General features: G+C 42.4%; 1 protein-coding gene across 2 annotated transcripts; it reads left to right on the forward strand.

Moving 5' to 3' along the window:
• The first annotated feature begins 394 nt into the window (after positions 1-394).
• Positions 395-9888, forward strand: LOC122724347. 2 transcript variants are annotated; one of them, XR_006351647.1, is made up of 4 exons: positions 395-768; positions 1768-2084; positions 7211-7741; positions 9828-9888. XR_006351647.1 is itself a non-coding variant. In XM_043958899.1 (3 exons), exons 1-3 carry the CDS (start codon positions 416-418, stop codon positions 7285-7287), a joined length of 747 nt encoding a protein of 248 aa, XP_043814834.1. In that variant the 5' UTR covers positions 395-415; the 3' UTR covers positions 7288-7855. The 2 variants fall into 2 exon arrangements, 1 of the variants encoding a protein (XP_043814834.1); XM_043958899.1 differs by lacking the exon at positions 9828-9888 and having other exon boundaries at positions 7211-7855.
• Positions 9889-15001: the final 5113 nt, after the last annotated feature.

Raw genomic sequence — 15001 nt, forward strand, 5'->3', positions numbered from 1 at the left:
TAATCATAAGGAGAGACATGGTGGTGAGAAGCGTCTTCCATTTCCATAACTAATCTATTGAATCAATAAAGAGAAACTAAGTGTCAATGATCAATCCCAACAACTGAAGTGGATCCAATTCTTCAACTAGAGCCTTTCTCATTGATAGAGCATAATTTAGTCTATTTTATATTAATATCATTGACAAATATTTACATAATTTCTGCTTAATTTATTGCTTTTAATATTATTTTATAGAAAATAGTGTAAAAGAACAATTTGGAGAAAATGCCTCTAAACCTGCCTTATTGGAGCAAAAGAGAGCAAGTCTGTCAAATTGGATCCACATCAAGCAACTTGGCTTTTGGGCCCGCTTATGAATCAGCCCATTCCCGCACTCACTCTCTCACGCGCACGGTGGACCACACTCCTGCACATGGACAAGCTCCCCTCCACTTCAACGCCCTCACGTGGACCCACCGGCCCGTTCTCGCGCAAGACCAGCACACTCACACCTCAACATCTCCTGCACATGGGCCCCGCCAAAGCAACGCTCATGCAGCCCACATTCACTTCACGCGGACAAATCACATGGCCCGCCTTCGCAATCTCACGCACATACTCCCGCGCCTTCATCACTCACTCTCTCACACGTGGACCAAACTTCCAATTTAGCACAATTCTCCAGCTCTATTTAAAGAGCTCTTCAGTGGACGGAAAAGGGCAATCTCTCCAATTTTCTTCAGTTCGGCAATTTCCGCAAGGAGCTCTCCACGAATCCAATTTTCGGTTCTTTTCTTTTCCTTTTAATTTTCTGTTTTTAATTCAGCCAATGAATAGCTGATTTCTTTAATTCTAGTTGAGGATTGGTTGAAACTAAGGTTGCTTAATGGGTTGTGAGATCTGAATATAAATTATTATCTTTGGTTTTGTTCAATATTTATGCAATTGATGCTTTAATTACATGATTACTTTGTTATTTTGATCAAATTGGCCACTTGATTTTAATTGCAAAGTTAATTGATTGTTAGTTGGGATTATTTTTAGTCCGTAATTACTGGAAATATTCTGACCTTAGAACACTTGGTGTAAAAACCAAGGAATTGCATGATCTAGCGTTATCTCCATACGTTTGGGTAGCTAGGATTGGATCTCTCTATTTCTTTATGCAATTGATAATTGTTTTGATGCCCATGGCCCAAGGACGTTCCTTGGCAATTTGTTAATTAGTAATTGATTAGAGGACGTTCCCTAATTAATTTAATCATAAGGAGAGACATGGTAGTGAGAAGCGTCTTCCACCCCCATAACTAATCTATTGAACCAATCAAGATAATCTAAGTTTCAATGATCAACCCAAACAACCAAAGTGGATCCATATCTTCAACTAGGCTTTTCTCATATTGATTTACTCTTTTATTTTAATTATTTGCTTTCTATTATTACTCTCATTATTAGTTATTACAATCAATCTCAAACCCCCCATTTTACTTTTATTGCAATTTATTTTTATTCTGTTTCCAGTTTATCTCATTTGATCCCACTTTCAGTCTTTTATCTCATCCTTAATTTATTATTGTTTCAGTTTATTTTATTGGTCTTGTTGAGAAAAATAAATAGGTAATCAATTCTCTGTGGATTCGATCCTTTCACCACTATCTGCAGTTGTAAAATTGTTGATAACCAGAAAGGTTATTTTTGACCGGTCTCGACAACCGCGAGTCAAAAAATTGGCGCCGTTGCCGGGGACTTGATTTCACTTGTTTGTTTGTTTTTTTTCATGACCAGATCTGAAAACAGGGACACACTGCCCTTTGATCCAGAAATTGAATGCACTCTCAGAAGACTTAGAAAGCAAGCCGCAGAAGCTTCATCTGAAGCAACCGAATTTTACCAACAAGCTGCACCAATGGCTGAACATAATCCACAAGATGCTGCCCCAAATGGACTTGCTGTCCAGAACCAAATAGTTCAAGAAAATCCAGCAGTTAGGCCACAAGCACAAAGGGAAAGAACCATGAGGGAGTTAGCAACTCCCATAGGTGATTATGCTCCACTTTGTATCACCTATCCACCTCTTACAGTCCCCTTTGAACTGAAATCAGGTTTGATTCATCATCTCCCTAAATTTAGAGGTTTGCAAAATGAAAATCCACATAAGCACTTAAAAGAATTTAAAATTATTTGCTCATCCATGAGACCTCAAGGGATCTCTGAAGATCATGTTAAACTAAGAGCCTTCCCCTTTTCATTAGATGACCATGCTAAGGATTGGTTATTTTATTTGCCACTTGGATCTATAACTTCTTGGGATGATATGGTCCAAGCCTTTTTGGACAAATACTTCCCACCATCTAAATCAATTGGCATAATAAGAGAAATCACTAGCATAAGGCAAAAACCAACTGAGGACTTATATGATTATTGGGAAAGGTTTGAAAGACTATGTACAGGTTGTCCACAACATGATATGTCAGACAAAGCCCTCATTCAGTTCTTCTATGAAGGATTGATTCCATCAGAAAGGAAACTCATAAATGTAGCCTGTGGAGGATCTATCTTAGACAAGACACCAAGGGAGATGAAGGAACTAATATCCAATCTTGCAGCTTCATCTAAGCAATATGAAGAAGAAGGGCAAACGCAAAGAGGAATCTATGAGGTAAGAACATCCTCTGTTGAATCTCAAATTTCAAAACTAACATCTCTTGTGGAAAAAATCGCCCTTGGCCAAGTGCAACAGATTCAAGCACCCCAGCCTCCTAGGCCATGTGAGATCTGCTTACATGTAGGACACCCCACTGATCAATGTCCTACTCTCCAAGAAGATCATCACCAAGTCAATGCTATTGGGAGGTACAACAACCAACCTAGATATGATCCATACTCCAATACATACAATCCAGGTTGGAAAGATCACCCCAATTTTAGCTATGGAAAGAGCAACAGTGATCAGAACTACCAAAGTTACCAAAGAAATCAAGCCCAACCAGCACCTTCAACTCCAAATCAGAACCTTGAGAAGATCATGCAAACAATGATGGAAACAATGGTGAGCACCATGCAAGGCGTGCGACAACACCTAGGCCAAATGACCACATCTATGCAAGGCGTGCGATAGGACCTAAGCCAAATGGCCACCTCTATAGGCCAACTGCAATCCCAAGGTAAGCTCCCTTCCCAAACTGAAACCAACCCCAGACAGAATGTTAGTGCTATTACTTTGAGAAGTGGCAAAGAGCTTCGAGATACTAATCATGAGCAAGAAAAATAACCAAAGCCACCTGAAGCCTCTCCACTGCAATCCGCAGCTCCTCCTGCACAAAAGACTGACCCAAAGGTAAGCTTTCACATTCCACCTCCTTTTCCCAAGAGATTTGAAAGAACACAAAAAGAAAAGGAAGAAAAAGAGATCCTTGACACTTTCAGGAAAGTACAAATTAATATACCTCTGCTAGATGCTGTTAAGCAGATTCCCAGGTACGCTAAATTTCTGAAAGAACTTTGCACTAATAGGAGAAAGCTTGCAGAGAGAGAAAAAGTAAGTGTAGGTGAGGTTGTGACTACTGTTATTAAAAGAGAACTCCCTACTAAATGCAAAGACAAAGGTATGTTTGCTATCTCTTGCAAGATAGGGAATGTTGGTATAAGGAAAGCCATGTGTGATCTAGGTGCATCTATCAATGTCATGCCTCTCTCCATCTATAAATCTCTGAATGCATGTGCTTTGAAAGAAACAAGAGTTGTGATTCAACTAGCTGATAGATCTGTGGTATATCCCATAGGTGTTCTAGAAGATGTGTTAGTCCAAGTAAATGAACTAGACTTTCCTGCTGATTTTTATGTGATATATACTAAGGAAGATAGTTATAATACTAGTTCTGATATCCTTCTTGGATGTCCTTTCTTGAGTACTGCTAGAACTAAGATTGATGTGCATGATGGTACTCTCACTATGGAGTTTGAGGGGGAAGTCATTAAATATAATGTCTATGATTCCATGAAATATCCACATGATATATCCCCTGTTTATGGTCTTGATATTGTTGACTGCTTAAGCTAGGAAATTTTTAATGAAAATCAAGATGATATTCTTAACAGTGATTTCTGCAGAGATACTGATCAGGTACAGATTAAGAAGGAGCCAAAACCTAAGGAAACGGTTTGTAGCATCCAACAGATAGTTCGCAGTCAAGCGCAGATTGGAGAAAACTCAGTTGCACCACTTCAGAATGGTGTGCAGACCCTTCTTGCGCAAAAAGAGGCACCTGAAGACCTCTTAGGCGCATCCTTTCAGCCTCCCACGCAAAACAGCTCCATTCCGCCTCCCTTTCAGTATAATCCTGCGCAAGAAGAACCACCTGAAAGCCTTTCAAGCACATCATCTCAGTCCCAATCTCAAATCTCTCCCACTCTCTATCCAACGCAGACAAGCCAAGCACGAATGGAAAAAGGAGAGCCTAGTTCAGTCAGAAATCCATCTCAGAAAATCTCAGAATCAGATCTGAAGCCTCTTCCAGGCCATCTGAAATACATATACTTAGGAGTTGACAAGACACTACCAGTAATAGTGTCCAATGAATTGAACCAACATGAAGAAGCAAGCCTCCTGAAAGTACTGCAGAAACACAAAGGAGCCATAGGATGGACCATTGATGACATAAAAGGTATTTCTCCTTCCACATGCATGCATAGAATTCACATGGAAGATGAATGCAAGCCAGTTCGAGATGCTCAAAGAAGACTGAATCCACCCATGATGGAAGTAGTAAAAAAAGAAATAGTCAAGCTCCTTGATGCAGGTATCATCTACCCAATCTCTGATAGCAAATGGGTGAGTCCTGTGCATGTAGTCCCAAAGAAAACTGGGATCACCATTGTTCCAAATGCTGAAGGAGAACTTGTTCCCACTAGAGTTCAAAATGGATGGAGAGTATGCATGGACTATAGGAAGCTCAATGCTGCAACAAGGAAGGACCACTTCCCATTGCCTTTCATTGATCAGATGCTAGAAAGGCTTGCAGGTAAAACTCACTATTGTTGTCTTGATGGTTATTCAGGTTTCTATCAAATTCCAGTTGCCCCAGAGGACCAAGAGAAAACCACCTTCACTTGTCCCTTTGGCACTTTTGCCTTTAGAAGAATGCCATTTGGACGATGCAATGCTCCTGCCACTTTTCAACGGTGCATGATGAGCATATTTTCTGACTATGTGGGTAAGACAATTGAGGTATTTATGGATGACTTCACAGTTCATGGAAATTCTTTTGATGAATGCCTTACCAATTTAGAAAAGATCTTGCAAAGATGCATTGAGACTAACCTTGTGCTTAATTATGAAAAATGCCATTTTATGGTTAATCAAGGTATGGTCTTAGGTCATGTTGTTTCAGCTAAAGGCATTGAAGTGGACAAAGCAAAGGTGGATACCATAAAAAATCTGCCTTATCCCACAACTGTTAAAGACATCCGATCATTCCTTGGCCATGCAGGATTCTATAGAAGATTCATCAAAGATTTTTCAAAAATCACTTTACCATTATGCAGATTGCTCCAACAGGATGTAACCTTTGATTTTGATGCAGACTGCAAAAAGGCATTTGACTTGATTAAAGAATTGCTTGTGACTGCCCCAATTATTCAAGGACCTGACTGGAACTTGCCTTTTAAAATTATGTGTGATGCAAGCAATTATGCAGTGGGAGCAGTCTTAGGGCAACGTGTGGGAAACTCACCCCACGTCATTCACTATGCCTCTCGCACACTGGATGCTGCACAAAGCAATTACACAACAACTGAAAAAGAACTCTTGGCAGTTGTGTTTGCTTTGGAAAAATTCAGATCCTACCTCTTGGGTACCAAAGTCATTATCTATTCTGACCATGCAGCTCTGCGATATCTGATCAAGAAAAAGGAAGCCAAGCCAAGACTAATTAGGTGGATTCTTCTCCTACAAGAATTTGATCTGGAGATAAGAGACAAAAAAAGGCAAGGAAAATCTTGTGGCTGATCACCTCAGTCGGCTTCCCTCCAGTTCTACGCCTTGCCCAGTTGAGGAAGCCTTCCCAGACGAACATCTGTTCGTCACTCATTCTGCCTAAGGAGATCATGCCATGCACACCACACCCCAGGGGAGTACTCAGTTTCCTTTGTTCTCTTTTTCTCTCTTCTTTTACATTGAGGACAATGCATGATTTAAGTGTGGGGGTGCATATCTCCTCTTCCTCCTCTCTTTCTTTCTATCTTCTTCTTCTCTCTTTTGCAATTTCTCCTTTCAGATTTTCTAAAAAAAAAAAAAAAAAAAATCTTTCAGTTATGCGATTTATGCTTTCAGTTTTCTTTTAGTATATTTTTGCTTTCAATAATACACACACAACCACAACCATCTTCTTCTTTTTGTTTTGCTCTAGTCAAAACTGATGAACTATGTTGAATGAGTCTTTCTTTCCATGACCCCATTGATGTGAAAACTCTTTAAACTTATGTTGAATCACTTGCAGTGGGTTATATTCATGCTTGAGAATTGCCTTTTGAATTGAATCTTTGAGTTTGCCATGGTGAAAAATATATTGATGACTCTCAATTGATTGAGAATAAATTAAAGTTGTGTGAATGAACTTAATGTGACTTGATTTAGCGATTGGTGTTGATTTGCCCAAATCATTGAGAGAAAGAAAATTCAGCAAAGGCAAAGACCTCAAAAGCACAAATTGAAAATTGTTCCAATGGTCAAAAGACTATGAACAAGGCAAGTAGCCACTTGGATAGGCGACCAACTGAAAAATATAAACCTTCAAATCAAAAATAGGTTGGTGACCTTTCAAGCAAGATCTAAAGTGCAAAAGCCTGAATAAAGTACTTCAAGGTAAGGGCAAGTCAATCCAAAAGCTAGAAAAAGTCTTAACAAACATGTGCATGTATGGTCTCTCTTGAGGAAAACAAATCCTAGCCATGGTTAGTAAAGGGAAACAAGGAAAGGAGGTAAGTAATCTTCATGCATATATTCTTCACTGCAGTGCTTCAGAATATGTGTCTAGAGTAAGAGCTTAAGTGGAAATAAGGATCTAGAGTGAGAAAGCTTGTTTGACTATGTTTATTTGCTTGAGGACAAGCAAAATGCTAAGTGTGGGGGTATTTGATAGAGCATAATTTAGTCTATTTTATATTAATATCATTGACAAATATTTACATAATTTCTGCTTAATTTATTACTTTTAATATTATTTTACAGAAAATGGTGTAAAAGGACAATTTGGAGAAAATGCCCCTAAAACTGCCTTATTGGAGCAAAAGAGAGCAAGTTTGTAAAATTGGATCCACATCAAGCAACTTGGCTTTTGGGCCCGCTTATGGATCAGCCCATTCCCGCACTCACTCCCTCACGCGCACGGTGGACCACACTCCTGCACATGGACAAGCTCCCCTCCACTTCAACGCCCTCACGTGGACCCACCGGCCCGTTCTCGCGCAAGACCAGCACACTCACGCCTCAACATCTCCTGCACATGGGGCCCGCCAAAGCAACGCTCATGCAGCCCACATTCACTTCACGCGGACAAATCACATGGCCCGCCTTCGCAATCTCACGCACATACTCCCGCGCCTTCATCACTCACGCTCTCACACGTGGACCAAACTTCCAATTTAGCACAATTCTCCAGCTCTATTTAAAGAGCTCTTCAGTGGACGGAAAAGGGCAATCTCTCCAATTTTCTTCAGTTCGGCAATTTCCGCAAGGAGCTCTCCACGAATCCAATTTTCGGTTCTTTTCTTTTCCTTTTAATTTTCTATTTTTAATTCAGCCAATGAGTGACTGATTTCTTTAATTCTAGTTGAGGATTGGTTGAAACTAAGGTTGCTTAATGGGTTGTGAGATCTGAACATAAATTATTGTCTTTGGTTTTGTTCAATATTTATGCAATTGATGCTTTAATTACATGATTACTTTGTTGTTTTGATCAAATTGGCCACTTGATTTTAATTGCAAAGTTAATTGATTGTTAGTTGGGATTATTTTTAGTCCGTAATTGCTGGAAATATTCTGACCTTAGAACACTTGGTGTAAAAACCAAGGAATTGCATGATCTAGCGTTATCTCCATACGTTTGGGTAGCTAGGATTGGATCTCTCTATTTCTTTATGCAATTGACAATTGTTTTGATGCCCATAGCCCAAGGACGTTCCTTGGCAATTTGTTAATTAGTAATTGATTAGAGGACGTTCCCTAATTAATTTAATCATAAGGAGAGACATGGTGGTGAGAAGCGTCTTCCACCCCCATAACTAATCTATTGAACCAATCAAGATAATCTAAGTTTCAATGATCAACCCAAACAACCAAAGTGGATCCATATCTTCAACTAGGCTTTTCTCATATTGATTTAGTCTTTTATTTTAATTATTTGCTTTCTATTATTACTCTCATTATTAGTTACTACAATCAATCTCAAACCCCCCATTTTACTTTTATTGCAATTTATTTTTATTCTGTTTCCAGTTTATCTCATTTGATCCCACTTTCAGTCTTTTATCTCATCCTTAATTTATTATTGTTTCAGTTTATTTTATTGGTCTTGTTGAGAAAAATAAATAGGTAATCAATTCTCTGTGGATTCTGTAATACCCGGCTAGACTCCGGTATCGAAATTTCTACCGTCCGATGGAATTTCGGGTGTCGGAGACCTCTAGAAGGGTAGAACCATGTTTTTATAAAAGGTTTTAATGTGTTTTATGGTTTTAAGCATGAAAGAAAATGAGTTTTTGCATGAAAACAACCTTGGAGGAAAATTCAGGTTCGGCCGCCGAACATGCTTGCATTTCGGGTGTGCCTTAGGCCCCCGAAGGCATAAGTGAGGGAAGTCCAAGTTCGGCCGCTGAACCTCAAGTTCGGCCGCCGAACATGGCATGCATGGGGAGGCACGTTCGGCCCCCGAACGTGGCCTGGCCAGCCACTATAAAAGGGTCCCTTAGCCGAAAACGGGCGAGCTTTTTCCCCATTTTCGGCCAAGGTGAGCTCTCCGCCGTCCCTCACCAATCTTTGATGATTCTTCCTCTAGATCTTTCAAGATTTTCATTTGTTTTAACTTTGTTTTGAAGATTTGAGCTTTTGAGCTAAGTTTTTGGAGCTTGGAGGTTCAAGAACCCAATCTCTCCCACCTCCGAGTTTTAGGTCGTCTCTCTCTCGATCTTCAAGAGGTAAGAGCCGATCTTAAGTTCATTGCATGTTTTAAGTAAGTTTTAAGTAGATCTATGGAGGTAGAATGCATGTTTAGGTTATGGTTATGTTTATGGGTTTAATGTATGTTCTTGAGCAATGTGGATGCTTGATGTGTTGTAGATGGGGTTTATGATGGTTTGAGGCCCCTAGGAACATGTATGCTTGTGTATGTGTGTTGTAGAATAGGTTTGATGCTTGTTTGGAAGGTTTGGAGGCGAAATGTGCAAAAGGAACCAAGTTTCTGCCCTTTGGCAGAAACCAGGTTCGGCAGCCGAAGGACTTTCGGCCGCCGAACATGGCTGGAGAGGCAAGCCTTTCGGCTGCCGAAGCCTGCCCCCGAAAGGAGACTTTCGTCTCTGTCTCGCAGTTTCGGCCGCCGAAAGTGCCGCTGAACATGCATGAGTTTTGTCTCTGTCTGGGAGTTTCGGCCGCCGAAGGTGCCGCCGAACCTGCCTGACTTTCGCCTCTGGAGGGACTTTCGGCCGCCGAACCTGCCGCCGAAAGTGCCCTGTCCAGGCCTCCTTTGCATGTTTTTCTATGGTTGTTTCATGATGTTTTAGGGGGTCTTTGGGGAGTAGTTTAGAGATATGTTCTAGTATGTTTGGTCCCTCATTTGAGTCCACCTGTGTAGGTTCGGACCCGAGGAACCGAGGGCCCCAGCAGTGAGTTCAGCTGCTCCGGTGTTGTCAGAGTCAGCCAGAGGTGAGTGAAACTAAACTTAATCTTTTAAATTGAATGCTTTTATCATGTTTCATGCATCATGATTATGCAATAGGATGATTGCATTAGTTTTCACGAATATGCCGCATTGCATCATTTTTTGTTGATGTGGGTGAATATTGGATGACCCAATTAGTCCCTGATAGGAAGACCAGGACCCCATTCTACGGCCTGGCATAGAGTAAGGAAAGACCTGGACCCCATTCTACGGCCTGGCACGGTTATGGGACTCGAAGACCAGGAGCCTAGAGGAGGCCCTGGGGTAATGGTAAGTAATATATGATGTGACAGGAAGACCAGGACCCCATGCTACGGCCTGGCACAGAGTTAGCTGGGACTAATTGGTGACAAGTTCACCCAACCCTTATGTTAATTGTCTGTGTTATGATGCATTTCATGGAGCATAATGTTAATATGTTTTTATAGTCCTACTCACTGGGCTTTTAGCTCACCCCTCTCCCTTTACCCCCAGGCTTGCAGGTACAGGATAGAGCAGGAGTCCGGATAGAGTAATGAAGTTTTGATTATGTAATAGTTAGTGTGGACATGATGAATGATTATGATGTAATGTAAAAGTATAGCTTAAATATGTAATGAGATGATGTTTATGGATGTTAGAGGTGTGCTTGACCATAGATTGTTGTTATCCCTTTTTTTTTTATACATGATCTTAGAGATTTTTATGATGTTTATGTTCAACCAAGCTAAATTCATGTATGTTATGATACCCCATTGGAGCATTTGATGAGGGCTCCAGTGTGTGGTTTATGTTACGCTATGAGTATGCACAGGTTGAGCTTGGTTTATGGAAAGAAAAAGTTTACAGGTTTATGAGTATGTATGATCATGTATGGGTTTGGACAGGTTATATGTTAGGCTTGCTACGGGTCCCGGCAGCCTTAAGCCGATCTGGATCCTAGCGCCGGTAGCGGTCCGATTTTCGGGTCGTTACAGAATGGTATCAGAGCCCTAGGTTCATATGGTCGGACCTAGAGTGTCGGGCTCATAGATGTTATAGAAGGTCAAGCACAATAGGAAGATCATGTCCACTAGGATAGGATGTGGAGTCCTGTCTTGTATGATGATGTGAAATGCCATGATAATATGCATGTGCATTAATGATGTGCTATGATATGTGATGTATGTGATGTGGGTTCATGTGTTTCCACATGAACCATATGATGCTGATATTTGATTGTTATGTGCTGTTTTTCAGAAAACCGGATGAGAGGAACTCGTCGATCTGCACGATTGACTGGAGTGCCACCTGAGGATGAGGGCATGAGCGCCCGTCCTCCTACATTGCCTAGGGCAATGTCTAGTAGGTCTAACAAAGAAAGAGCAGTAAGAGACCCTAGAAGGTCTCTGGATCTGGGTAGAGGCAGATCTGTGAGGGGAACAGTTCAAGGAGAAATGTCAGAGGACATGGGGGATGATATGGATGTAGAGCAGAGGAGGGATGGCAGTCTGGGAGTTAGCATGTCAGAAGAAGGTATGGGAGAGTCCCAAGGAGGCACTCAGGCCTCGGGATTTGTTCAGCCACCCCACTACCCACACTTCTCACAAAATCCCGGGTATTCGATGGGAGGTACATCGGATTACCCTTGTAATACCCGGCTAGACTCCGGTATCGGAATTCCTACCGTCCGGTGGAATCTCGGATGTCGGAAGCCTCTAGTAGGGTAGAATCATGTTTTTCATAAAATGTTTTAAGGTATTTCATGGTTTTAAGTAAAGTGGAAATGAGTTTTTGCATGAAAACAACCTTGAAGGAAAACTCAGGTTCGGCCGCCGAACCTCAAGTTCGGCCGCCGAACATGCATGCCTTCGGGAGGGCCTTTAGGCCCCCGAAAGCATAAGTGAGGAAAGTCCAGGTTCGGCCGCCGAACCTCAAGTTCGGCCGCCGAACATGGCATGCATGCGGAGGCACGTTCGGCCCCCGAACGTGGCCTGGCCAGCCACTATAAAAGGGTCCCTTAGCCGAAAATGGGCGAGCTTTCTCCCCATTTCCGGCCAAGGTGAGCTCTCCGCCGCCCCTCACCGATCTTGAGTTCTTTCCTTCCCATCTCACTCGATTTTCATGAGTTTTTATTTGGTTTTGAAGATTTTCAAGCTTTGAGCAAAGTTTTGGAGCTTTGAGGTTCAAGAACTCAAAACCTCCCACCTCCGAGTTTAGGACGTCTCTCCCTCGATCTACAAGAGGTAAGAGCCGATCTTAAGCTCATTTTATGTTTAAAGTAAGTTTTATGCAAGATCTATGGAGTAAAATGCATGTTTAGCTCATAGTTAGGTTTATGGGTTTTATATGTGTTTTTGAGCAATGTGAGTTGCTTGTGTATTGTAGTTGGGGTTTTTGATGGTTTGATGCCCCTAGGAGATTGTATGTTTGTGTATGAGTGTTGTAGAATAGGTTTATGCATGATTGGTTAGTTTTGGAGGCACAAATGCATAAGGGAGCTGAGTTTCTGCCATTCTGGGCGAAACCAGGTTCGGCAGCCGAAGGAACTTTCGGCCGCCGAACATGCTTGTGGAGGCAGCCTTCGGCTGCCGAAGCTTGCCCCCGAAAGGAGACTTTCGTCTCTGTCTGGGACTTTCGGCCACCAAAAGTGCCGCCGAACATGCATGAGTTTCGCCTCTATCTGGGAGTTTCGGCCGCCGAAGGTGCCGCCGAACCTGCCTGACTTTCGGCTCTGGAGGGACTTTCGGCCGCCGAACCTGCCGCCGAAAGTGCCCTGTTCAGCCATTTCTTGCATGTTTTTCTATGATTGTTTCATGATGTTTTAGGGGTTTTTTTGGGGAGTAGTTTAGAGTTATGTTCATGTTTGTTTGGTCCCTCATTGAGTCCACCTGTGTAGGTTCGGACCCGAGGAACCGAGGACCCCGGCAGTGAGTCTGTTGCCCCAGTGTCTGGTCAGAGCTACCCAGAGGTGAGTGGAATAACCCTTTATGTTTTTAAGCAAATCAATTGCAAGGATTGAGCATGATCATGCATCATGAATGCCATGTGATGAATTAGGTTGCTTGCATTAGAATTCACGAATATGTTGCATTGCATATTTTAAATGTTGATGCGGATGAATGTTGGATGATCCATAGCCCTTGATCTATGATATGACGATGTGATATGTACGGTACGGAATGTAAGACCAGTGGGACCCATTCTATGTTCGCTGGCACTATGTAAGAGAAAGACCATGACCCATTCTACGTTCTGGCACAGTTGGACACTGTTATGTTATGATATGTAAGGGAAAGACCAGGACCCATTCTACGTTCTGGCACAGTTCGACCATGTAGAGGGCTATTGGTGACAAGTTCATCCTTGATGTGATTAGCTGTGATGTGATGCATTCCATGATCCATATGATTTAAATGTTTTTATTTATTCTGCTCACTGGGCTCTAGTAGCTCACCCCTCTCCCAATTTCCCCAGGTTTGCAGGTACAGGGTAGACCAGGAGGTTTATAAGAGTAATGAAGTCTAATGTATGTAATAGATAGTGTGGACATGATAAATGTATTAATGTTATGTAAGAGTATAGTTTCAGTCATGTAATGATATTGAGGATTAGATATTGTGCTTGACATTGTGTTTGAGGTATCCCTTTTATTACATGATCAAAAATGTTTTATAATGTTTATGAAAGCCAACTCATCTCATGTTATATCGCCTGTTGGGGCATTGATGAGATCCCACCGAGGGATTATGTTTATGATGATGACTATGTACAGTATATGTTCAGGTTGAGTTGGATGTTTGAAGGAAAAGTTTTAAATTTTTATGTATGTTGCTGATCATGTATGGGATTAAACAGGTTTACAGGATGAATGTTAGGCTTGCTACGGGTCCCGGCGGCCTTAAGCCGACCTGGATCCTAGCGCCGATAGCGGTCCGATTTTTGAGTCGTTACAACCCTAGCTTCACCCCTTATCCCACACAGATGCCATACCCACCCTACTACCCACCATACTCACAGTACCCGATGTATCCACCCCCACCCTACTATCCAAATCCAGCAAACCCTACCACAGAAAATGTTGCACCACCTCCACCACCCACAGAAACAGCAGCTCCAGTTACTCAACCTTCTAGACCTAGCTCAACCAGTGGGAGCAAGGTCAAGATGACTGACTACATGAAACTGGGTGCTCCTCAGTACGAAAAAGGGGATGACCCATTTGTGTATCTTGAAAGGGTTAAAGTGATCACGGATGAGATTGGGGCTGATGACAGTAGAGCCATTCAGATGGCTGGGTTCACGCTTAAGTGCAAGAAGGCATGAGAATGGTTCAAGAATTATGTGAACCCGAGAGTGGACAGCATGTCTTGGGAGGAGTTTTCAAACGAGTTTGCAGGATGGGCTTTTCCCGATAGTTCAAGGGAGTTGAAGATGATAGAGTTTGAACAGTTGAGGCAGACGGATGAAATGAGTGTAGAGGAGTACACCGACAGATTCTTGGAGCTGTTGCCTTTTGCTGGGCAGAGTCTGGATACAGATTCGAAGAGGTCAAGGAGGTATGTCATGAAACTTCATTCCAGGTATTCCTCCTTGATTCAATCAGTGGACAGGGAGAGCTTCCATGCCATAGTGGATATGGCCAGGAGAATGGAGGCCAGTGCCATCGTTCAGGGGACAGTTAAGCAGACAGTGGCACAGTCTTCTGGTCCTAAAACTCCGGGTGGGGGAAGATTAGATCCCTCTACCCTGAGTGCAGCAGCTTCAGGCAGTAAGAGATGGGGTAAGCCCAAGGGTAAGAAGAATAAGTTCTGGAACAAGGTTAAGTCTAGTCTGGGATTTGGAAGTGGCTCAAGCTCTAGTGCGGATAATGTAGTTTGTGCGAGGTGTGGTAGGCCACACAAGGGAGTATGTCGGTTTGGGACGAACGCCTACTTCAGATGTGGTTAGGAGGGGCACATGGCTCGAGAATGTCCAAGAGCAGTCCCGATGGCTCAGTCCCAGCAGACAGCTTCAGGCAGTGTAGCGCAGCCAGCAGCTCCAGCCATGACTCAGGCCAGTGGCAGAGGCAGAGGGAGAGGGGCAGCCTCTTCTTCAGCGGGTTTCAGAGGTGAAGGTCCATCAGCTCC

The sequence above is a fragment of the Manihot esculenta genome, chromosome 8, assembly GCF_001659605.2.
Source record: "Manihot esculenta cultivar AM560-2 chromosome 8, M.esculenta_v8, whole genome shotgun sequence".
NCBI lineage: Eukaryota > Viridiplantae > Streptophyta > Magnoliopsida > Malpighiales > Euphorbiaceae > Manihot > Manihot esculenta.

What these genes read in the sequence shown, in the direction of transcription:
- LOC122724347 (XM_043958899.1), top strand. Translation starts at nt 416, where the DNA reads ATGGACAAGCTCCCCTCCACTTCAACGCCCTCACGTGGACCCACCGGC. An exon ending in CTCCACGAATCCAATTTTCG is followed by an intron (nt 769 to 1,767) that starts GTTCTTTTCTTT and finishes TTTCATGACCAG; the next exon opens with ATCTGAAAACAGGGACACAC. An exon ending in CCCCTTTGAACTGAAATCAG is followed by an intron (nt 2,085 to 7,210) that starts GTTTGATTCATC and finishes ATTATTTTACAG; the next exon opens with AAAATGGTGTAAAAGGACAA.